General features: G+C 50.0%; 1 protein-coding gene across 4 annotated transcripts in view; it reads right to left on the minus strand.

Moving 5' to 3' along the window:
• RGS3 (regulator of G protein signaling 3) overlaps window positions 1-21,319 on the minus strand; it is a 96,701-nt gene extending 75,382 nt beyond the window's left edge. For 3 of the 4 annotated variants that reach the window (XM_004372139.1, XM_004372137.1, XM_023727364.1), the window contains exons 1-7: window positions 21,115-21,319; window positions 16,558-16,639; window positions 15,649-15,754; window positions 14,291-14,642; window positions 13,347-13,386; window positions 7,080-7,276; window positions 4,097-4,180 (exon numbers count right to left, since the gene is read on the minus strand). In XM_004372139.1, coding sequence (XP_004372196.1) covers window positions 4,097-4,180; window positions 7,080-7,276; window positions 13,347-13,386; window positions 14,291-14,642; window positions 15,649-15,754; window positions 16,558-16,639; window positions 21,115-21,168 — 915 coding nt within the window. In that variant the 5' untranslated portion in view covers window positions 21,169-21,319. Of the gene's footprint in view, window positions 1-4,096; window positions 4,181-4,416; window positions 4,439-7,079; window positions 7,277-13,346; window positions 13,387-14,290; window positions 14,643-15,648; window positions 15,755-16,557; window positions 16,640-21,114 lie in introns of those variants that run through there. The other variant, XM_023727363.1, reaches the window with a different exon arrangement.
• Window positions 21,320-22,515: the final 1,196 nt, after the last annotated feature.

Below are 22,515 nucleotides of genomic sequence, written 5' to 3' on the forward strand. Positions count from 1 at the left end.
TATGTACTTTTTAAAGATACTCACCACACCCTCCACGTGGTTTTCTCTGGGGAGTGGGATTTTACTTTTTACACTTCTGTTTAATTTTCATTTTTGCAATGAGACTGTTACTTTTGTAATTTAAAATATATATACATTTTTTTTGAAGGACCATCTGTCTTCCTGAGGGTAGCACAAACAGAGAGGTTTGAGATAATCTGAGCTACAGAGACAATAGGGGGACGTTCCTGAGCAGGAGGCTCTCGGTGGTTCTGGCTTCTCAATGGGGTCCAAACTCTAGGGCACTGGGACCCTGGGCTGGAAGGGGCCCTGGTGATGACCTTATCCAACACCCTTCCCACCACAGCCCAGCAGAAGCCTCCATTTGTTGAGCACTTACTTTCTGCTCAGTGGATCCTCACTGTAAATAACATCACTGCCTTCCTTTACAGATGAGGATCCTATAACTCAGAGAGGTTAAGCAACCTGTCCAAAGCCACACAGCCAGAGACCATTACCCAGTTCTAGATGACCCTAAAGCTCGCACTATATAGAGTAGCAATATGCCTACAGCCATCCCATCCCTGAATGTGAAAGAATCTAAACTGGGACCAAAAAAGAGGACAAAAGGAGGGAAAGGAAAAATATTAATGAAGTTAAGAGAGGAGAAGAAAATGATCCAAGAGCTCAGAAGGATTTGAGGGGTTGATTGTCGGAAGAGAGGACTTCAAAATCCAAGCAATGGAAAAGGAAAGGTTCTAAAGCAGCAAGTAACCAATGCAAACCCTCCAGCTCCCCCAGCCTATCTCCCCCACTCAAGGGAAATCTGGCGGCCTCCTAAAGATCCACTAGGAAGCTGGCAGGAAAAAGTTGGAGGAGATGGTTTATCAAGAGCCTAGAAAATCAAAAAGATGGGCCAGGCCCAGAGAGGGCTGGATGGCTGGCAGGTGGGGAGGAGCGAAGAGCAAGGTGAGAAAAGCCCCAGGCCACTCCTCTGGCCCAGATTCCCAGAACTGAGAAAGCGGTCTAGACAGGAAGTGATTAAGGCATGAATGAAGAATTTCCCCAAAGGTCTGGTCAGGGAAAGGACAGAGCTGGCACACAGCTGGAGGCAGGGCAGAGGGGGCAAGCGAGCCAGTGGAGGGCAGGGGGTGCCCTCCCCATCTCACCAGCATCTTGCCGGCCTTGCCCCAGCAAGAGCACAGCAGCCCATAGTAAAGTGATGTCATCTCTATGGCCCATTTACCTGCTGCCTTCCACAATGGGCCCCGTGGGCTGCCCCGTGTCTTCTCCACACTTGCTCCAGGGACACATCTGGTTTCCCAAAGGGTCAAGGGTTGAGGGATCACTCTGTTAGGGAATCTTTGCAACTTGGAGGTTCACTTCTCCCAAGTGGCTGCTAATCAAGCTTCCTCCCTGGAATCTGGCCAAGGGCAGAGTTTGCAGAAAAGACCTTGGCGCCTTAGTTAATAGTAAACTCAATCAGTCAGGGTTTAAAGTGAGGGTGTGTCTGTCTTGTACCCCATCATATCCCTGGAGCCTAGCACAGGGCCTAGCTACGTTGCAGAAGCTTGAACGTACAAATGAGGCTGCTCCAAAATGTTGATGTAATCTCAGGGTGCATTAAAGACATTTGTGACTTTTAGGAGACAGGGCAATGAGGACAGTTCATGGTGTGGGACTGAATCAGTTCACAGACACTAGCAAACTTGACCATGCCCAGAGAAGAGATGGGACAAAGAACCAAGGGGGAACATTGCAGGAATAAAGATTTCTGTTTAGGGTAAAGAACCTTCTACGATTTGGTCCTCTCCAGCAACAAAACTGGCTGCCTGGAGTTGCTGCCACTGCGTATTCAAGCACAGGCTGGAAAACCATCAGCTGCGAATGTTATTGGTGTTGTGTGCCATCGAGTCAATTCAACTCACAGCAACCCTATATGACAGAGTAGAACTGCCCCCAAAGGGTTTCTTAGGCTGTAATCTTTACAGGAGCAGATCGCCAGGACTTTTCCCCATGGAGCCGCTGGTAGATTTGAACCACCAACCTTTCAGTTAGCAGCTGAGCGCTTAACCATTGTGCCACCTGGGCTCCTTCTAGGGATGTTAGAAGCAGGCAATTAGAATAGATGGCTTCTGAGGGCCCAATCAACACTGAGAGTCTATGAATGTATCCAAACCTTTCTTAAATTCGTTTATATTTTGGCCTGAGTAACATGATAGAGTACCAATATCTACATATTTGGTTCCTATCATACTTCAAGAAAAAGAAATGTGTGTATTTAATTTGTCTTCAGATCACTTCCTTCAATCTTTAAAGGGATGTCTCTTAGTTCTAAGGCTCCAAAGATCCACTATGCAAAGATTTTTTGGACAGATTGTAACTGTAACCAGTTATGGCTTCAGCTCGTGTTTGTGTTTTTAAACAAACATGCCAGAGGCAGCATGGGATAATGGAAGGCACTGCTGAGTCAAGACAGATCTGTGTACTAATCCTGGCTCTATCCCTTATGAACCTTGAGACTCTCAGGTCGCAGTTAATCCCACTAGAGCCTCAAGTTCCTCATCTATAGAGTAGGGACAACCATGCCTATCTTATGGAGCTGCAAGAGCTGCAAGAGCTCACTGGGGTCTAGTATGTAAACTGCATGCACAGTGAAGATAAACAGTAGGTGCTGAACATTTGCAGACTAAATGGTTAGTGGTCAGCTAAAAGAACAAAATTAGGCATGTGTATACATTTCAGCATGACTGCCATTTCTAACAGCCATTTTTATGAGTCTTGTGAATTTATAGCCACACCTGACTTACTGACCGTTGGCCACCTGACTTAGCTCCATCACAAACCTTATTCACCAACCCACTGCCATCGAGTCAATTCCGACTCATAGCGACTATAGGACAGAGTAGGGCTCCAAACATAGCTCCAAATGACTTCTTGTTCCTAAAACTCAAACCTCCCTCAACAGATGAAGTTTTACTCCCATGGAGGCAATTCAGAAAATATGCCAAGTTCCTAAGGAAGTTCCCAAAGAGGAGGTCCAGAACATAGTAAGCAATGCCAGTGTGGTAGAAATATGCATAGCCTTCCCAGGGAGCTTTCTCAAAACAGACAATGTTCATTTAGCGTACATGAGTTCCGGTCTACTTGTTTAAAAAACGAAGCCAAACCAGCCTCCTGCTTTAGTCATAATCATACAAACGGCAAGGTAGAAAAAGGCCCTTAGAGATTAGCCAACCTCAGATCTCACCCTCGCTGCCTCAAATACATACAGACCCATTGTTCAGATAGGAAGACTGAGGAAGAAGGGGAAAGTCACGAATGAGCCAGCAGCAGAGCTGGAACTGGCTATAGGCTTCCTACCTCCAAGTTACCCAAGCTGCCGGCTCTGAGTTAGGGCCTGATCTGCAGCAAACACCGTACCCTCACCCACAGGGCCCCCAGGGGCCCAGGAGGATCCCAGGGCTCCAACTTCTGTTCTCAAGTAGACTTAAACTCATGCGACTGAGCTGGAACCTGGCCAGCTCTGGGGATTGTGTCTGTGAGTGAAGTTCCCCCAGTTAGAGATAAGCAAGGGCCAGCACCCAGAAGAATGGCACAGCCCCTCCCTCCACTCCCTTGTCAACAGAGCTAGAGCCCAGGAGAAATCATAGATGACCCCTGAGAAGAGGATTTGGGATCTGGGTTACAGACCCAGAAAACCTGGATAACGGATGCCCCTCTAAAAATTCTCTTTGGCTAACAGTTTTAATCTTCTCACCCACAAAGTTACCCATCACAGCTGAGGTGAACTGCCATCTCTTCTGCTCCTTGGAGGAAGTGGGGAGAAACAACACGATGTCTTTAAGGGCTAGAAAAACTTTCTAATCATCAAAGATGGACTGAACAGCTTTGAGAGGTGATGAGTTCCCTATCACTAGAAGCATACAAGAAAAAGTTGGGTGGCTATTTGGTAAGGAGGGCATGGGAGGTGGGGTTGGAAGACCTTTCCGGTCCCCTCTACCCTGAGATTGTATAATTCTAAGACCATCAGGAAGAGAGAAAAGTTAGGGGCCTGAAGGATGGCCAGTGGACCCACCAGGAAATCCCACCTGGGAAAAGACCATGTGAGTCTTACCTCGGCGGCCTTGTTCCTCCCCTCGTACAGCAGCAGCTCCTCTGACAACAGGAGGGTCCGGGCTGGGTTACAGAGATCTAAAGGCTGAAAACAAAGCAAGGCTGGAGCTGAGTGGGCAGTTCAAAGAGGCCTGGTGGAGACGGTATGGGGAGGGAGGAGGCAGCTTGTCGAACCAGCCACAGAGAACCCTCTCAACAGAGGGAAGCCCACCAGCCCCTCCTCCCCTGCCCCGCCTCTCCTCCCCTAGAACCCACATGCCCCCTCACACATAACACCCAAAATGGAAACAGAAAGACAGACGCTCTTGTCCTGTGCTTAACTGCTGCTGCCACCTTCCCCACCAACCCTTGCTGTGAGAGCTGTGCTCTCTGGCAGGAAGTCCAACCACATGTTTAGGCCCTCTGCACTCCCTCACCCTCCTCCCCCTGGCTCCTGGGCCCGCCCAGCCCCCACACTCTCTGCTCTGCTCAAGCCTCACGTAAAAGTTCCTGCTATCAGGCCCGTGTTCTCAGGGATGCCTCTTGCCCAGCCCTTGACCCACACTCATGCCTTGAGATCCAGTCCAGGCCAGTCCCTGCTCTGCATCCATACCACGCTTTAGCTAACAGTTCCCCAGGGGCCAATTCTCACCCAAATCTCTCACCACACCCCATCATTCTGCCTCAGACTCCCTGAGGAGCTCCCCTCAAGCCCACCCTGTTCAGCCCAGAGAAAGCTCCCTGAGCCCTGGCTTATCCCCATGAATGTAGATTCATAATGAGCCTTCTGAGTACCTGACACCAAACAAGGTGCTTGAAAAAAGATAATGAAACAAATATCAGCTACACACAACAATCTGGATGAATCTTACAAATAATGTGACGTGAAAGAAGCAAGACCCGAAAGGAAACATACAGTATGGTTTCATTAAATAACATCCAAAAAGAGGTCAAACAAAACACGTTATTTAAGGAAGCATACATGGATGGCAAAACTAAAGAAAAGCAACGAAATAGTTATCATAAAGTCAGGCCAGTGAATACCTCTGGTCAGGAGGGAGAGCGTTAGGATCAGGAAGAGCTCTCTGAAGGGATCTGAGGTGGTGGCAACAGTCTATTCCTTTATCTCAGAGGATAAAAGAAAAAGAACAAACCAAACCCATTGCCACTGAGTCAATTCCAACTCATGGCGACCCTACAGGACAGAGCAGAACTGTCCTGTATGGTTTCCAAGGAGTGGCTGGTGGATTTGAACTGCCGACCTTTTGATGAGAAGCTGAGCTCTTAACCACTGCACCACCAGGGCTCCATTTCAGAGGATAGTCACTTCATAATTATTTGTTCAATGGTCCATCTAAAGGGTTATGCTGTTTTGGGTTTATATAGTTCACAACTGAAAAGTTTTAATAACTTTTTTTAAAACTAATTTTAATTTTTTGTAAAAATTTCAAAATGACGATGAAAGACAACCCCCATTAATGCCAAGATCTTTTGTGTTATAGCCTAAGAAAGTGATGAGTCCAACAGAAAGTCAACGGCCTACACATCTGCCTGGAGAGAGGGGCGTCGCCTACTGGAGATAAGGCTACATCCTAACAGAGTGAGTCGTAGGATCCACTGGGCACCAGTTCCACAATACGATGAATGTAACTAAAGTCACTGAATTGTGCACATAAAAATGGTTGAAATGGCAAATGCTTTGTTATATACTTTTTACCACAGTAAGATAATTTTTTTTTTTTTTTTTAAGAGCTGAAAACAACAGCGAAAACAAAAAGATCCACTTGGACAGTGACAGTCCCAGAAAAGGATGCCAGGGAGCGTAGAGAAGGAAGGACCAGTAACAAATGAATCCCATGGGGCTGTGTCACCTCTGTGCTGCTGAGAGGATAAACTAACAGTGTTTTCCTTCAAAGCGATTTGTCAATATGTATAAAGAAACTTTAAAATGTTTAGGATTCTTGACCCAGTCATTTCGGTTATGGGAAGCTCTCCCGAGGAAAATGATCAAAGAGGCAATTTATTAACAAGGATTTTCATCACAGAGTTATTAACAATAGCAAAAGAAGAAGGCATAATGTGAAGTAACTGAATAGAGAACTGATTAAATAAATATGGTCCAAACCAAACTCATCGCTGTGGAGTCAATTCCAACTCATAGCAACCCTATAGGACAGAGCAGAACTGCACCGTAGGGTTTCCAAGGAGCAGCTGGTGGATTCAAACTGTTGACTTTTTTGGTTAGCAGCAGTAGCTCTTTACCACTGAGCCACCAGAGCTCCAAATAAATATGGTACATCCATAGAATAGAATAGTGTGCAACCACTACAAAGCACAGGCTCAAAGAATATTTAATGATATGGGAAATGTTGATACAATAATTTTTGTTTAAAAAAAAGGCAGCAGGATATAAAACGCGCAGTAAGATCTGTTTGTTCACATTGATTATATCTGGGTGGTGGAATAAATAAAGGTTATATTTTAGGAGAAGGTGAGGTAGATGGAAAGGAAGGAAAGAAGAAAGAAGTAGGAGGAGAAGGAAGATCTAAAAGAATCTCAGGCCACCAGCTAATACTGGCCAGACATGTTTGCTAACACCAAGGAGACCGGATGACATGCCCAGACCTCAAGGCTCTCCCTCTGTCATCTCCAAACAACAAACTGCTGGATGAGCAAGGGGGCAGGAGCCTCAGCAAACAGGCCCTGCGACATTACAATGAGCCATCGACGGGTTACTCAACAAGGAGTAGGAAGTTGTAGGGTGCCTGCCCTGTCCCCAGAGGAAAGAGGGGGAAGGGGAGGGGACCCTCTTATTGCTGGGCTCCCCTGCCCCCACTGTCCTATTCCTCCTTCTAGAACCTCTGGTCCCTCAGTATAAGCCCCAGAATCCCAAGCATCTGAAGGTATTTATCTTTCCTAAAAGGGGGCCCTCAGTCCTGGGGCATAGGCCCCTCCTCTCTCTCATCTCCTCCTGAGGGAACCCTTGGGACCAGCCACCAGCTTACCTGAACGAAGACGGGGAACACCAGGACCTTGGGGGCCAGGGTAACATAGGTGCCGTAGCTTGAGTGCGGGGTGTGCGGCCTCATGACTGTGCAGTTCTGGTAGTTCCCATGGCCCTTCATGGTCTGCACCGTTTTCATCAGCCGGGACTTCTTCCCCAGGCCCGTGTGGGACTTCCCTTTACTGGGACTCCCTGATTCTGTGGAAGAGAGATGGGAAGCTGTGAAGCACTTCCATCAGCCCTGCAAAGGCTTGTCTATGGAAACAGGGAACACAGACACAGTCAACCAACAACCATTTTCTAGCATCTACTATGTGCCAGGTCTTGCGCAAGGTGCTAAGAATAGGCAGAGGCTTCAGATGGGTCTCGGGCCTCAAGGGATTCACTCACACTCTAGTGAGAGATACTGACAAGTAAACAAGCCACTCTAGGGCTAGGACACAGCTGGGAACCACCAAGTATGACTTAAGGCAGCAGTGCCCATCTGGTGGCCCAGGGCCCTAATTAGACCTATCAGTTTGACTTCACACTTTTAAAAATCAGGAAATCTCTCATACTGGAAAAATCAGATTTTACTCACTGGGCCCATAGTCCCACATGGAATAGTGGAGCAGAGCAGCGACTGCCCCATGCAGCAAGGCAAGTGCTTTCCCCGTTGTGACTGTCCCCACTACTCCCAGCCCAGCCAACCCATTCCAGGCCCCATGGGCAAAGAGTTTGGAGATCCATCTTCTGCAGCAGTAGCAGAGACAGTAGGCTTTCCCAGTACAGATCAGTCTGCCCTCTAGCAGCCGAGGGCTCTGGAGCAGCCTGGCTCACTTAGCCAGTCTAAAATAAGGAACGGGCACTTGCTGCTCCAGTTCTTGGTAAAGAACTGTGCTCACATGCCCCCCTGCCACTCACTAGCTCGGTGACCTGGAGTGACTCACATCACCCCTCAGAGTCTTGATTTCCTCCATTGTAATAATAGTATCAAGCTCACTGGGTTGCTTGAGATTAAATGAGATGCTCTAAGTTAAGCTCATAGAGTAGTGCCCGTTGTTGTTAGTTGCCATTGAGTTGATTCCAACTCCTGGCGACCCCATGTGTTGCCAAGCAGAACCGCTGATACGGTGTCCAAGCCTGTGACCTTTCAGAAGCAGATCACCAGGACTGTCTTCAGAGGCACCTCAGGCCTGTCTTCAGAGGCACCTCTGGGTGGGTTCAAACCGCCAACCTTTCAGCTAGTAGTCAAGCACTTAACCATTTGTGCCACCCAGGGAATCAATGAACAGTACCTGGGACCTGGTAAGTATGCAATAAATGCTGCTACGTTATCATTGTTCTTGTTTTTGTGATTCCTCCACTTGGAGAAGTGAGTTAATGGGGTGCCCCAATGGACTCTGGGAACCCTAGGCCTCACCTCATCCAGGAGGTAGTCCTGGATTGGCTACCGACTCACAAATTATTCTAATAAAAAATAATAGAGAAAAGAAGAGAGGGAGAAACACGGCCACCCCCAGGAAAGAGAGGACTCCTGCTGTAACGGCAAGAGGACTCCCTTCAAGAGGACACAGCTGTACACCCTCACACTGACCAGGGGGTGGTACACATGTCTTACCATGTCCCATCAAACAGGGAAGAGAGCAAAACACAGGGCAACTAAAAATTCAGCGATTCTTGGAGGCAAGCAGGTAGGAGGCAAACTCCAGAGCATTCGGGCTCCAGGCATACCTGGGCCCTTCCAAGGGATTCCTGCAGCCAGTTGGGCAACTGGCCAGGCCCTCCCTGACCTGGGTGCCCAGCCCATGTCCTGGGGCCCCTGCCTGCTTCTGCCACCCCTATCCCTGGCAGCCAGGGAGGGAGGCTGCTTCGGGTGAACAGGTGGCCTGACCCCAGCCACATCCCGGGGAAGCTCCCCACCAACGCAAGGCTACGCTTCAGGGAAAAAATTTCAGCTCAGAAGGTTTCACATTCGCCCCCTTGGCACACCCTGTGCCCCTTCTCATCAAGCAGAGTCAGAAAAACACTCCCCCACACAAGTGACCACTGATCACAGTCGCACCTTGGGGCAGCACTCAAACCATAATGACTTAAACCACTTCCTGCCTCTTCGGTGAGTCACTTAGAGAGAAGTGGGAGGAGCATGAGCCCAGGACAGGGCTGGAGGGGCAGATGTAAAGAAGAAGTTACTCAGCTCCGAGTCTGATCTGGCCCTGGACACCAGCCCCAGAACGGTCTGTGTTGCCCCGGCCCTGGCCCTTTTGCTGAAAGACCCAGGCAGGGTCTCAAGATCTGCACTGGATTTGAGCAGGACAACAGACCTGCACTTGAGCACTGACTTCCCCCAGAGACCCGCTATGCTTCCCTACACAGGTTCTTTCCCTCTCTGAGCCAGAGTTTTTTCCAATGCCAAATGCAAATGATATGGATTGCTGCCCTGCCTGCACCAGGGCCAGTGGAGGCTCACACGGAGTCCTGATGGGGAAGGGTTTTGTGGTTTGTACCACACTGTGTGCAGGAGGGGTTATTACAAACTCCAGCCACCGAATAATCCACTCATCAGCGCTGGTGGCAGGACAGGCAGGGTTACTTGACCTTAAACCATACTGTGAATGGGGCCACAGGGTCAGCCTGGAACTAGACAGTCTAATTTAACATGGCCAAGCCTAGCACAGAGAAGATAAAACCACACGTGACTCACGAGCAAGGAAGTGAGGAAAAATAGACCAAAATTAGAGAAGACTACTGTTTGACATCCCAGTTAATTGGCCTAGTAATGTGTTTAGTGCTTCTGTTCCACCTCCTAGTTAGATGCATATTGCCTGGGATCATAAAAGCTTGCAAGCAGCCATCCAAGGCACAACAGCTGGTCTCTCTATTTGCCTGGAACAACAGAAGAAGGAGAGTTAGGAACAGGAGGAAGATATGGAATGTGTGGCTGATTGCCTCCATGAACAACTGCCTCCTTTGCCATGAGATCAGAAGAACGGGATAGTGCCCAGCTACCACTGCAGAACATTTTGATCAGATTCCACAGAAGAATCTTGATCAAAAGGGGGAACATACAGAAACAGAATTTCAAATTCTCATGGACTCCAGACTTCCTGGAGACTTGAAGGTTGGATAAACCTCTGAAACTATTGCCCTGAGATAATCTCTAAACCTTAAACTGAAAATATTCCCTAAAGTCTTCTTAAAGCCAAACAATAGCTTAGCTTAACTAGTAAAAAATGTCTGCCTTGAGCATTATGCTCTTTTAAAAACTATCTATGTAGGATTTAAGTGACAAGAGCAACTCGAAAGATTAGATAGGAACCTTAAGAGACAGTAAGTTTATGTTAACGGGGGAGGAACAACTCAGAAAAGGAGGGTAAGAATGGTTGCACAACTCGAAGAATGTAATCAATGTCACTGAATTGTACATGTAGAAACAGTTGAACTGGTGTATGTTTTGCTGTGTATATTCTCAACCACAACAAAATAAAATTTTAAAAAAGATTTTAAAAAAGAGTAGTGTTTGTAGATGCCAAAATCGGGGCCTTGTGCCCCTCAGTCTCAGACTGAGTCAAAGAATCCATTTCTTCCCTTCTCTGCCCAGATGCACAGGGCTGGCATAGAATCTTGGGCATAGAGAGTCATAAATCACCTGACAAATATCTCTGCCTTCAGGAAGGAAAGATCTGCTTGCCCTCATTTTATAGATAAGGCAACTGAGGCCTGGAGTGATTGGGTGACTTGCCAAGGTCATTTGAGCAGTAAATGGTACAAGGAGGGATTGACCCAACCTGGATGGAAGTCATGCCCTTGTGCCCCATCTCCATACTGCCTGGACAAAGTGTGGCAAATGGGCATGGCTCTCCAAAACTGATTTTTGAAGTATCTGTTTTAAAAACAGTCCACGTTACAACCTGGCTACTGAGCTCTGTGGAGACAAATTTGTTCATTTCCCACCTACTACCCCTTACTACTTCTCGTCCAAACCGCTAGATCACCCCTTTTTCTCAAACACCTGCTTCACTGACCAAACACAGTAATTGCACAGCTTTGCTCAAGACTTTCGAGGAGAGCCTTGGCAGGCGGTGGTGAATCTGAAGCCCAGCTGCCTTTACAGGGCAGGGGACAATGCTGAGGGCACTAGTGGCCCCGGGGAACATGCCCACCATCAGCAGGCAGGCAGCCCCAGGCCCCGGTAGGGCACCAAACCCTATTCAACTCAGGATAGCACAACCCTCCCTCCTGAAAGGAAGCCAGGCAGCCCAGCCAGAGGAGGGGGACCAAGATGTTGGCAGCCCTGCTGACAGCCTCATTAGCCTCTGGAGAACCTCCAGTGTGTTTAGGGGAAGCTTTGCGTCCTAAATGCCACTCCTTCTCTGATCCCCAAGACTGGGAGCTTGGAAGACTTGATCCCTGGTAAAGAGCAAAGATGTCCTTAGATACCAAAAAGATTATTATTATGAAGAATAAATGAGGTAGAGTCAAGATCTTAATACAATGCATTCAAAAAGTTACCACTGTTACTAAAACCATCATCATTTCCTTACTTGTCCCTTTCCCCATGGCTTAGATGGCTGTGCCCTTCTTGGTTCTCTAAGTACTGTACTCTCAGAGGGGAATCAATACATGAATACAGGTTGGGAGGACACCAGGGAGACACAGAGGCTTCTCTGAGGCCGAGAGGGACTCAATCCCAGAGCACCGAGCCTGTGTCCACTCACCCACTGCAGGTGACACACCCTCCAGGTGGAGGGACAGAAATGAGCTCTCTGACTCCGTGACCAGTCTTCAAACCCATGGAGGCAACCAGTCATTCTCCTTCAGTCATTCATTCAACCAAGTCACAGTAGACAGGCTACTATTTGCAACCATTATCCTGCGTCGGGCACTGGACACCCAGAAACAAGCCAGGCCCTGGCTCTGCCTGTAATGAAGTCACTATTTAGCAGTGGCATCTCCACTCTAACCTAACGTGCTAACTAAAAACTTCAAAGCTCACTGTTGAATTATTATCAGTTTTCTCCCAAGAAGGAACACAGATTCATTTCCAAGAGATCAGGCCCAACTGCGCAAATGCCCCCAGATTAGAAAGGAAGAGGGTGCCTTCTGTCATGACCGTGAACCTGATGGGTGCCCTCTTCATCCAAAACAGCACAGGCACTCTTCCAAGTACTCACTATAAGCAGCAGCATCTTCACGCTATTGATGGAGGGAGACGGCAAGGAAATGTCTGGAAGTGGCTGGGACGAGGCCACGGTCAAAGAAGGAGGTCAAAGGGCATTCTGAAGGCACCAGAGGAAGGGCTCAAGCACACCCAAAATGGGCATCACGGGCACCTGGTAAGGCTGGTTTCAACTTTCCAGATACCATCCGGACTGCTGAGTCAGAGGTCTCCAGCAGGCACATAAACCGTTGCCGTTGAGTTGATTTCAACTCATAGCGACCCTATAGGACAGAATAGAACTGCCCCATACAGTTTCCAAGGAGCAGCCAGTTGATTCAAACTGCTGAACTTTCGGTTAGCAGCCAAGCTCTTAACCACTGTGCCACCAGGGCTCCAAGCAGGCACATGGGGGATTTAAAAGAATGGCCACCAGCTCTGGCATGAAGACTGATATCTCAGGCTTCGTGGGAGAAGGAATTGCTTTTAAGCCCAGCTTCTACCCTTGGCTGGGATTTGAAGGATAAAGAAGAATCAATTCCAACAGCAGAGACACCTGTGCACTTCAAAGACAACCACCCTCTGTGGAGCATCTCACAGTAGACAGGCTACTACCCACAACCATTATCTAATCTAATCCTCCTAACAACTCTCTGAGGAAGGAATTACTGGCCTCATTTTGTAGATAAAGAAACTGAAGCTAAGCAAGTGGATGTGACTTGCTCAAAGTTATATAGCTAGAACTCAAACTTGAGACTTTCCAGCTCCAAATGCTATGCCTCCTTCCTGGGCAGGCCAGACACATTCCCTATAGAACTAAACATACACTGGCTGCCTGGTAAAACTGGATGAATCTCAATTGAATGAACAAGTCTTGAAGACCTTGTCTCTTAGACTGCTCCAGGAAGATTACCTCTCTTCCTTCTTAGTTCAGGCTCCAAGGAAAAAAAGATACTGGCTCAGTAAGGAAGAAAAGGTACCAAGAGGACAGAGTCTGTGTCAATATGCTACAAGATCCTGACTCTGTTGGAAAGGCCTCTGAAATCAGAGGAGGAGGCTGGGCCGGGTGCCCGGCTGGTCTCCACCATTTATCCGGGACTCGAATTGCACGGCAGCAGAGGACAGACTCACCTTCGGGGATGGTGTCCTCCTGGTACACAGGCCTCAGCAGCTGCAACGGAAAGACAGGAGAACAATTTCAGCCCCAGGAATGCGGCAGGACAGCCAAACAGGTTGCTGGACACCAGGCCGAGAAAGGCCTGGGGGATAGGGAGTGGAGCAGTTGAGGGTACACGTGAAAAACAGCAATCCAGCTAACCAGCTGAGGGAAGGAGCTTGGAGAGAACATAGAATCTCAGGATGTTCAGCTTGAAAGAGGCTTGAGCTGTCATTAGGTCTAACACTTTGACCAGTTCCCCAACATCCTTTGCAGCAGCTGTTCCAAAGGGCATTCCATGGAACACTGGTACTGTGGGACAAAAACCACCATGCCATAAAGGGCGCCACTGTCAGGGAAGTTTGAGAAATGCTGGATCCTTCTTTACTGAGGATCCCCTCAGAGCCTTGAATAGGCTACTGTGCATTGGAGAGGCAGAGAATATGGACTATTTCTCAAATCTATTTTGATCTCAGGACACTTTTTCCCCAGAGTATCTCATGGGACTCATGTTTTGGGGAACACAAGACATCATCCCTACATGTAATCATCCAGTGTCTGCTTTCACACCTCCAATGACAAGGAGCTCACTGCCTTGCAAGGCGGCCCATTCCACTGCAGAAAAGCGGGCTGTTTGAAAGCTCTTCCTTCGGTTGAGTTGAAACTTTCCACCCTGTGACATCCCCCAGTGATCCTGGATCTGTGCCCTCAGGCCACATCAACCCATCTGTTCTATCTGCCCAGGACAGCCCTGCAGAAGCCAGAGCTAATACATACCCCACCTGGGTTTCCTCACCTCCTGGCTTAACACCCCCAGCCCCTTGCAGGCTCCTGTCAACACAATTTTGAATCTTCAAATCTTCCTGGGCTTCCACGGGGACCCAATACCCCTCACCTTCCACAAACCAGCTGTCCATACCTGGCTCCCAGGATTCAGCGGGGCCAGGATGATGTAGTTGGGGTCCGTTGGGGCAGTGGCACGGGACAGGGCAGGCAGGGTGTGCTGGCTCCCACGCTTGGCCACCTCAGTGTAGCGCTCCCAGCCGCCAAGCAGCAGCCCATCAGAGCTGTCACACACCAAGTGGCAGCTGTGGCGTTGCTCGGGCCGGGCCTGGGCCCCGTGCGTGCAGTTCTTCTCCCGCTTGTTGGGGGGTGACTGGAGGTCATGTGCTGACTTGCAGGAGGCCCGCCGCAGCACCCCGCCATCTGGCCCCGGCTTGACCTGGGGGACCATGCGCCACACAAGCAGGATGATCTCGCCAGGGCAGCTCCTGGAGGTGGGGGAGGAGGCGCACACAGAGAAGTTGAGTCTAGGGGAGACCAAAGTCAGCCAGGGTGGGGGCCTGCAGGGGCAGAGAAAAAGAGTAGGGGAGGGGAAGCAGAGGCAGGGGAGAAGCCCCCAATGTCAGGGCAGGAAGGGATGGAAGAGGTCATCTAAAGCAGAGACAGCAAAAGGATCTTAGGTCAACTCTAATCAACTGACAGTGGCTGAGAAGGACCTTGAGGCCAAGGCCAGGACGATGCACCAGGAGAGAGTGCCATACTCAACTAATGATGTCTACCACGGGTGAAATACGAGCAAGTAGGGGCGTGCAAGCCACCTCTGTCCAACCCCACATCTAGTCATTCTAGAGGCCAACCCAGAAAGGGGTCACTAGGGCTTTACTATTCCCCCCCAAAAAAAAAGACCTGTTGCTGTCGAGTTGATTCTGACTCATGGTGACCCCATGTGTTACAGAGTAAAACTGCTCCATAGGGTTTTCTTCGCTGTAATCTTTACAGAAGCAGACTGCCAGACTTATCTTCCACAGTGCTGCTGGGTAGGTTTGAACCGCCAACCTTTAGGTTAGTGGACAAGTGCAAACCGTTTGCACCATCCAGGGACTCAGGGCATCAAAATTTAGGGAACCCAAACATCTTAAAAAATAACTATTTAATGCTTAAATTGTGCCACTTAAACATTTGTAACATCTACACATCTTTCAGCCTAGCTCTTAAGCAGCACAAGTAATTAGCCAAACTAGAAAGGGACCTCATGGAGCCATGTCATGAGCACAGGACCTGCTTGAGAGCCTCTGCCCCTTTTGCTCTGGGAGCCAAAATTGCTCTAAGCCTGAACCTTCCATTTTCAGGCCAAGAAGCCAATTCCCCGGGGAGCAAAGGGAATAGCTCACAGCTGGGCAAAGGAGGGAAAGGCAGGGCAGAGTGGGGTGTCCAGGGCTGGGTGGGGGGGTGCACCGTCAGCCTGAGGCCCAAGACCACCCGCTGCCCCGTCACCGGATCTCGTGTGCCAGCTCCACGCATTTCCAGTGCTCCACGGGCCTCTGGTTCAGTTGCAGCACCGTATCCAGCTGCTGCAGCCCTGCCTGCTCTGCCGGGCCCCCTGCCGGAACAGAGAAAAGCCACTCAGAGGCTCCTGAAGCCCAAGACCCCCAAAAGCACTTGAGTCCTTTGCCTCCATGGTGACCTTAGGCAAGGACTGCCCCTCTCATTTCTTCATCTGTGAAGTGAGGGGCTAGACCTGCTGGCTCTCAGGGCCTTTGCCTTCACTGCCTCCCTGCCGTCTCGCCCTAGGGCTGGCTTACCTCCCTGCTGGCCACCTTCCACCCAAGCCCCTTCCTACCTCCTACACCACCAGAAGCCCTTCCCTGTTGCCAGGCTCACACACATCCTTCATTCCTTCAGCACTGTTCACTGAGCACCAACTTCATGCCCAGGCCCATGCAGGCTCTGGGGACACCCAGATACCGAGCCCTGGCTTCTGCCCTTAAGATGCCCATTCTGTGATTAAGAGAAGTCTTTTATTTGTGAAAAGTAGGGGGGAATAATTATTTTAAGCGCTAAACCTGTTTGGAATAGAATAAAATACCAATTCCAAACAGAGTTCATAAAAGACTCTCATTTTCCCATGCAATCATTACTGAAAATATAGGTTTAGTTCCTGTTCAAAATGACTAGGAGCCAAAATATAAAAACTTATTTTCATTTTGATAAAAAAAGAGAGTGGGTATATTTTCATAAACCTCAGTTTTATCTCTGGTCATTTAAAAATATTATTCTTTTCATTTTGAAAAACCAGGACACTGCTCCAGTTTGGGGCTCCGTGTTCAGTTCTAACCTCTGTTTGCAAAGCCGAGGTGCGGGGCGGGCGAAGGGGGCTGGGCATCGCCCAAGTCCCTCACTCACCTGAATCCACGGCCTGGACTCGGACCGGAGAGTCGCAGCAGATGGTGAAGCCAAAGCCGTCCTTCCCCCTCGGGATGGTGATCTAGGACACAGCCCTGCCCAGTTACTTCCAGAAGCCACGAGGCTGCACTGCCTCTGTGCCTCCAAGGTTGGGAGTCCACAGGCCCCATCCCAGAACCATCCTCCTCTCTGAGGGACTAGAGCCAAGAAGTACGCTGGCTGGCCTTTCGCTGTCCCTATCTCAGCCCGGGCAACTCGAGCACTGGGGTGTGGGCCAAGCAGGAAGGTGAGAGCTCGGGAGGGAATCCCAGGCCAATGTGGGGAGGGCCTGGGACGGAACCTTGGGAAGGTGAACCTCGCCTTCCTCGGACCTGGCAAACATGCAGCCCAGCCCTTTTGAAAGGAGCCCAGTGGACCTGCACTTCTCCACCTCACCTATGACCCACTGCCTGCATCAGTCCCCTCCTCCTTCCCCAGAGGCTCAGGGAGCATCGGCCCAGTGCTGACCCTGTGCTGAGGGCTAGAGCCCATAGATGAAGCAGGTCTGGTTGCTGCCCTCTCAGAGCACAAGGCTGGAAGACAGAGACGTGCATTCACAATCTCAGGCCAAGGGTCAGGGAAAGAGTGCTGGGTTCTCCAGGCAGCTCATCTCAAGCATCACAGGCATTCAGTGAGGGCTTTCAAGGCTCCCAGGTGAGGGGGCACAGATAGTCCTCCCACTGAACCTGAACTAGCCATTGACCTACTGTGCCTGCTCAGGCCCATGTGCATAGGAGGTCTGTAACCCCTACTTTCAGAAGTTCCATGAAAGGGCCCTGCCATCTGGATGTTCTTTTCAATGCAGCACACATTTATGGGGACTTTACTAAATGCCAGGTTTGCAGATGAACAGAGACATGAAGCCTTGATCTCTGACTCCCAGAGGGGCACAAGCATGCACAGACCTCTCCAAAGCAAAGCAGGACACTAGAACACAGTGTGAGGACTGTCTTGGGAATAGAGACAAAAGTGCTTTGACTTTAGTTTCGATAGACGAATCCTGATCAAAAGGGGGAAAAATGTGGAACAGAACTTCAAATTCTTATGAAATCCAAAATCTCTAGGGACACCTTAAACCAAAAATACCCCCTGAAGTCGTCTTTAAACCAAACAGTAGTTTAGCTTAATTAGAAAAGAATGCTCACCTTGAGTATTGTGTTCTTTTAAAGAATTACCTATATGAGATCAAATTGACAACAACTTAAAAGGTTTGATGAGAAGCTCAGGAGGCAGTGAATTTGTGCTGATGATGGTGAAACAATTCGGAAAAGGATATTGAGAGAGGTAACACAATCTGAAGAATGGAACCAGTGTCACTGAATTGTACATGTAGAAATTGAAATGATGCATGTTTTACTATGTATACCTTCACCAAAAATTTAAAACGTAAATAAAATAACTTTTTTTTTAAGTGCTTTGACTTTGGACTCCACGCTTGGCGCACAGTAGGGATTCAGCAAGGCTAAGTGAGTGAGGACAGTCAGCAGGGTCCCATCAGCAGAAGGAAACTGTTGAGGTACAGTGAGGTCTGCTGGCTCAGGTTAGTTAATTCTTGCTGCACACTCCCCCCTCTGCAGCTGCCCCCTATTAGGCTTTGGGTGGGGGTGCAGAAGGTCCAGCCCCTGCCCACCCAAAGAGTAATTCAAGGTCACTTGGAACATTTGAATAAGAGCTGCAGAACTAAGGGCAGGAAAAGTCAGAAAAGGGGGTCTAAGGGACCACCTAAAAGAAGTGGGACCTGGAGAGGGCCTGATGAGGCATGAGGGAGGGTGTCCCAGGCAGGTTGAGGAAGAAGCCAGCTCAGCAGTCCTGGAGAAAGTCAAGGGCAGGCCTTGTGGGGAGACTTGTATGTCTTCCCTTAGGGGTTGTCCCTTCAAGGCTGTGTGCCCAACATTCACCTGCAGGCTGTCCCAAAGCTCAGGCATGAGGAAGAGGAGGGAGAGGGGGCCCAGGATGACCAAGGCTCTTGGAAGCTGCCGGGGCCCCTGAGGCTCTGCTTCCCACCAGCCCTGGGCCTGGATTCAAAGCAAGTTTGTAAAACAGGAAATCTGACAGACAAGGGGAAGGGGGAGGGGGCAGGAAAATACCCTGTTCCCATAAGAATTCTGGGAAAACACGCAGCTAAGACAGGAAGAGGAAAAAAAATGGAAAGAAAGAAAGAAAAACAAACCTTGGAGTGAGTGCGGAAAGCTGGAGGAGAGGAGCAACTACTAGTTGTCAGGCCCAGCTGAGGGCCAATGACAGGAAGATGTCAGGAGCCTGGTCCACTCCGTGGGACTAGGCAGGAATTTTTACGGGGCCTCACTACCACCCCTCCACCCAAGCAGAAGCTGGGATTCCAAAGCCTTTCTAGCACTTTTCTAGTCCTAACCCACCAAGAGACTACAACCCTTCCTGCCTGGGGTGCCAGCTGTGGAAAACGGGTCCCAGCACCCCCGGGCTCAGTGCTAACATTTTGGGCACTGGCCCCAGAGTTGAGTCTGGAGAGGAGTGTGTTCCAGCAAAACAGCCTCCCCTGCCCACACCCTGGCCCTCTCGTTCAGGCGGGACTGTGGACTGGAGTCCCCACTTCCCTCCTGAGCACCAGCTTCAGAAGAGCCAGCCTAGATGGCAGTCCAGCCCAGCTGGGGGGTGGGAGGAGGGAAGAAGAGAGGGTGTCAGGGAGCAAGCTCATCTCCTGGCTCTGTGAGGGAGTGTGACTCGGTGAAGGAAGCAAAATTACACTCTGTCCATTGTGAGCACTAACCACATTAAGAGGACTCTGTCCAAAGTTCCTGATCGTCACTTTGACCCTGAGAGGACTGCAGGGCTAGTTTTAGTATGCCCATTTTACAGAGAAGGAAACTGAGGCCCAAAGTGAGAAAGTGGCAGCCCCCAGGTCTCAGCCCTCCGGTTCAGGAGGTGAGGGGAGCAGCCCTGACCCGAGTCTGGAACCTCGTTGCTCCTGACAGAGGCTGCCCTTCCTGGGGGTGGTTCTGGCAGGAACTGTCACTGCTCCTAGGTCTCACTGCGCTACCATTTCTGCTCTCCTGCGTGGTCTCTGATCCTTTGTCGTGCTTAGACTTCAATCCCAACTGCCACCATTTATTGGACCCTTCCTAGATGTACATACCGAACACTGAGCCAGGCACTTCATACACATTAGCTCATTTACTCTCACAGCATCTTCACTGGATATTATTATCTCTATTTTCCTGACAAGGAAATTGAGGCTCAGAGAGGTAAAGTGACTTTCTCAGGAGTCACAGCTAAGGAGGGGCAGGGCTAGATTTGAGCCCAGGTCTGACAAAAAGCTGGTGTTCTCCACATGGCACTGGTTCCTAACCCAGGATCCGTCTTGAGCTCTGGGTCCCAGATCCCTAGGTCCAGACCGCACTCACACCTGCCCCCACTCTAACACCCAACCATGCCCTGGCCTTCTGGCCCAGAGTCCTGAAGTGACCAGGGACTTCTAGACTGCTCATCCAGTGTTCTCTCTGCCTCACCGCTCTGCCCAGTTGCTGATGTCCCAGGGGTTGCTCTGGCCTGGGGCGGGGGGAGCAGAGTGGGGTGTGCACAGCAGGACCTGAGAGCTGGGGAGGGCTGGAGGGAGAACACTGAGGCCCCATAGCAGGTGCGTGCTGGGGTGCAGGAGGCCTCTCTGGGCATCTCTCTGTGACCTAAGTACTGCGCGTCGGAAGGAGTCAAGGACCCAGATTACCATCTGGTCACTAAAACAAGCAGAAGGATTTTTCCATATTTTAAAAATCAGAACCATTTCTGAGATCCCTTCCAGCTTGGACATTCCCAAAACTGGACATCCCTTGCCTTTACCTCCCTGACACCATCCTTTTTTCATAAGAAAAAAATACTCCATTACAGTTCCAGAAGGGGCTGGGGGGCTAACTGGGTCATCACTCCCCATCCCACTCTGCTCCACACTCCAAGCCTGGAGGCTGAGAGGCCAAACTCTCTTAGGGAAGTTGGGCTCCAAAGCCAAAGGAATCCTGAGCCACTTCAAGGCACCAGGGCTACAGAGGAGGGAAATCATGTATGCACACATATACAGAGAAACACTGTGTCTCACATGCAAGCACCCACCAACACATACAAAAACACTTACACATCACACACACAGAGAATACAGAGCAGGCAGACAATGCCATCCCATCAGAAGTAGGGGACCAGGTTAGCAAATATACCAGACCCCCTCCAGAAACACCCAGGTGCTCAGCAACCAAGACATTTCCAATCTCAGGCTAGGGATGTCTTTTTAAACCCACATCCCCCCAAATAAAAATGAAGAGAATATCAGCAAGATAACCTCTCCCAGGACCACACCCAGTCAGTGGGTCTCGTCTCCCCCTGGAGAGGGGCAGTGGTAGCAGGCTGAACCCTGGGTCCAACTCCTGCCTCTACTCTCCTACTAGATCAGAATGACCCTACAGGGATGGGGGGGCAGTTACGGACAGCCGTGTGTGGATAGCGGTCCTGCTCATTGGGCCCCACCCACGACCCCCCAAGGGACCAAGCACCCACCTGGCGGTAACGGCGCTCCGAGCACACCTTGCAGAGCCCATTGAAGCGGTTCATGGCTGCAGGTCCTGTCTTGGCTCCCGCCCCATGAAAACCCAGCTCTCCCCCAGCAGCGGGAGCCCGTACTGCGCCCCGTCAGCCTGGCATGACCGCCCTGGGAAGCCCGCCCCACAGAAGAATGGCAGGAAATCACCTCTCACCTCCCCAAGCCCTGTCTGCGCTGTGTGCCTCTGCACGATAAGCCCGAAGGCTTCCTGAAACCTCAGAATGACAAGGAAGAGGGAGAGTTTTATATTAAAATTCCTGTCAACTAGTTAGTATTCCCCAGGCCCCGGCGGGGAGAGGGCGCCTTTGTTCTGGCTGCATTCTCCGGCCGTGGGCCACTTTGTGCTTCCAATGTTCTCACAAACACCCCTCGCTGGATGAGAACCCAGGCAGAAAACACACCCACTCTATAACAACGCCACCTCCTCCTGCCAGTCCCAGGGTCCCCAGTAGCAAATGTGGGAGGCTAACCCAGCCTAAAGAATCCACGGCTGCCATGGGGGTTGCACCTACAGACATCCCATCTCAAGACAAGCAACACCAAGCATTTGCAGACACAGGACCTGCCTGCCTCAGAAGCAACTTAAAAGTCAGTTTCCTCCTTCATATAACTGGGCTGCCTTGAGAATATGATGGTATGCAGCCTATAATGTCAAATCTAAAAAGGATTTCCAAATCATCAGATGACTCAGCCTCCTTATTTTACAGATGAAGAAATTGAGGCCTGGAGAGGTTCAGGTCACACAGCAGGGTAGTGGCATTGCTGGGACCAGAACCCAGGCCTCGTCTCCTGACTTGCAGTCCCAGGATCTCGTTAGGGAGAGCATCACATGGTGGGCCCCTTCCCTCTTGCACCCCTTTGGAGCCCACCCGCTTGCATCCTTGATACCAGAATGTTCCCTGGTCCAGCCCCACTTTGGTTGCTGTGTGACCACAGACAGGACCTCCATGTCCCCATCTGCACAACGAGGGAGTTGAAAGGTGACCTCTTCTCCAGCCCCAGCCAAGCCTCTGACAATCACCCCCCGATTTGCCAAGCCTCCTGACATCTGAGTGTGAAAAACTAGGAAGGCAAGTGCACCTCAACACAATGTCCCAGTAGCCTAGGGCCTGTGTGCAGAATCCAGCATGAAACAGGAATTTCCAAAGGCAGCTAGAAACCTGCCATGTTGATGTCCATGTAACCCCCACAAATCACCCAGGAGACTCCCTGGTCACTGTCCTTGCTGTGCTCAGCCAGAACAGAGAGAGAGATGTCTTTGTAGCAACACCCCTGAGGCAAAAGGAAAGCTTTTAACCTCTCACTGGGATAACAAAGCCACAGACCTGGCAAGTTACTCTAATACTGCACATTCAGTA

The sequence above is a fragment of the Trichechus manatus genome, unplaced genomic scaffold (assembly GCF_000243295.1).
Source record: "Trichechus manatus latirostris isolate Lorelei unplaced genomic scaffold, TriManLat1.0 scaffold00016, whole genome shotgun sequence".
In the NCBI taxonomy this organism is placed as follows: domain Eukaryota; kingdom Metazoa; phylum Chordata; class Mammalia; order Sirenia; family Trichechidae; genus Trichechus; species Trichechus manatus.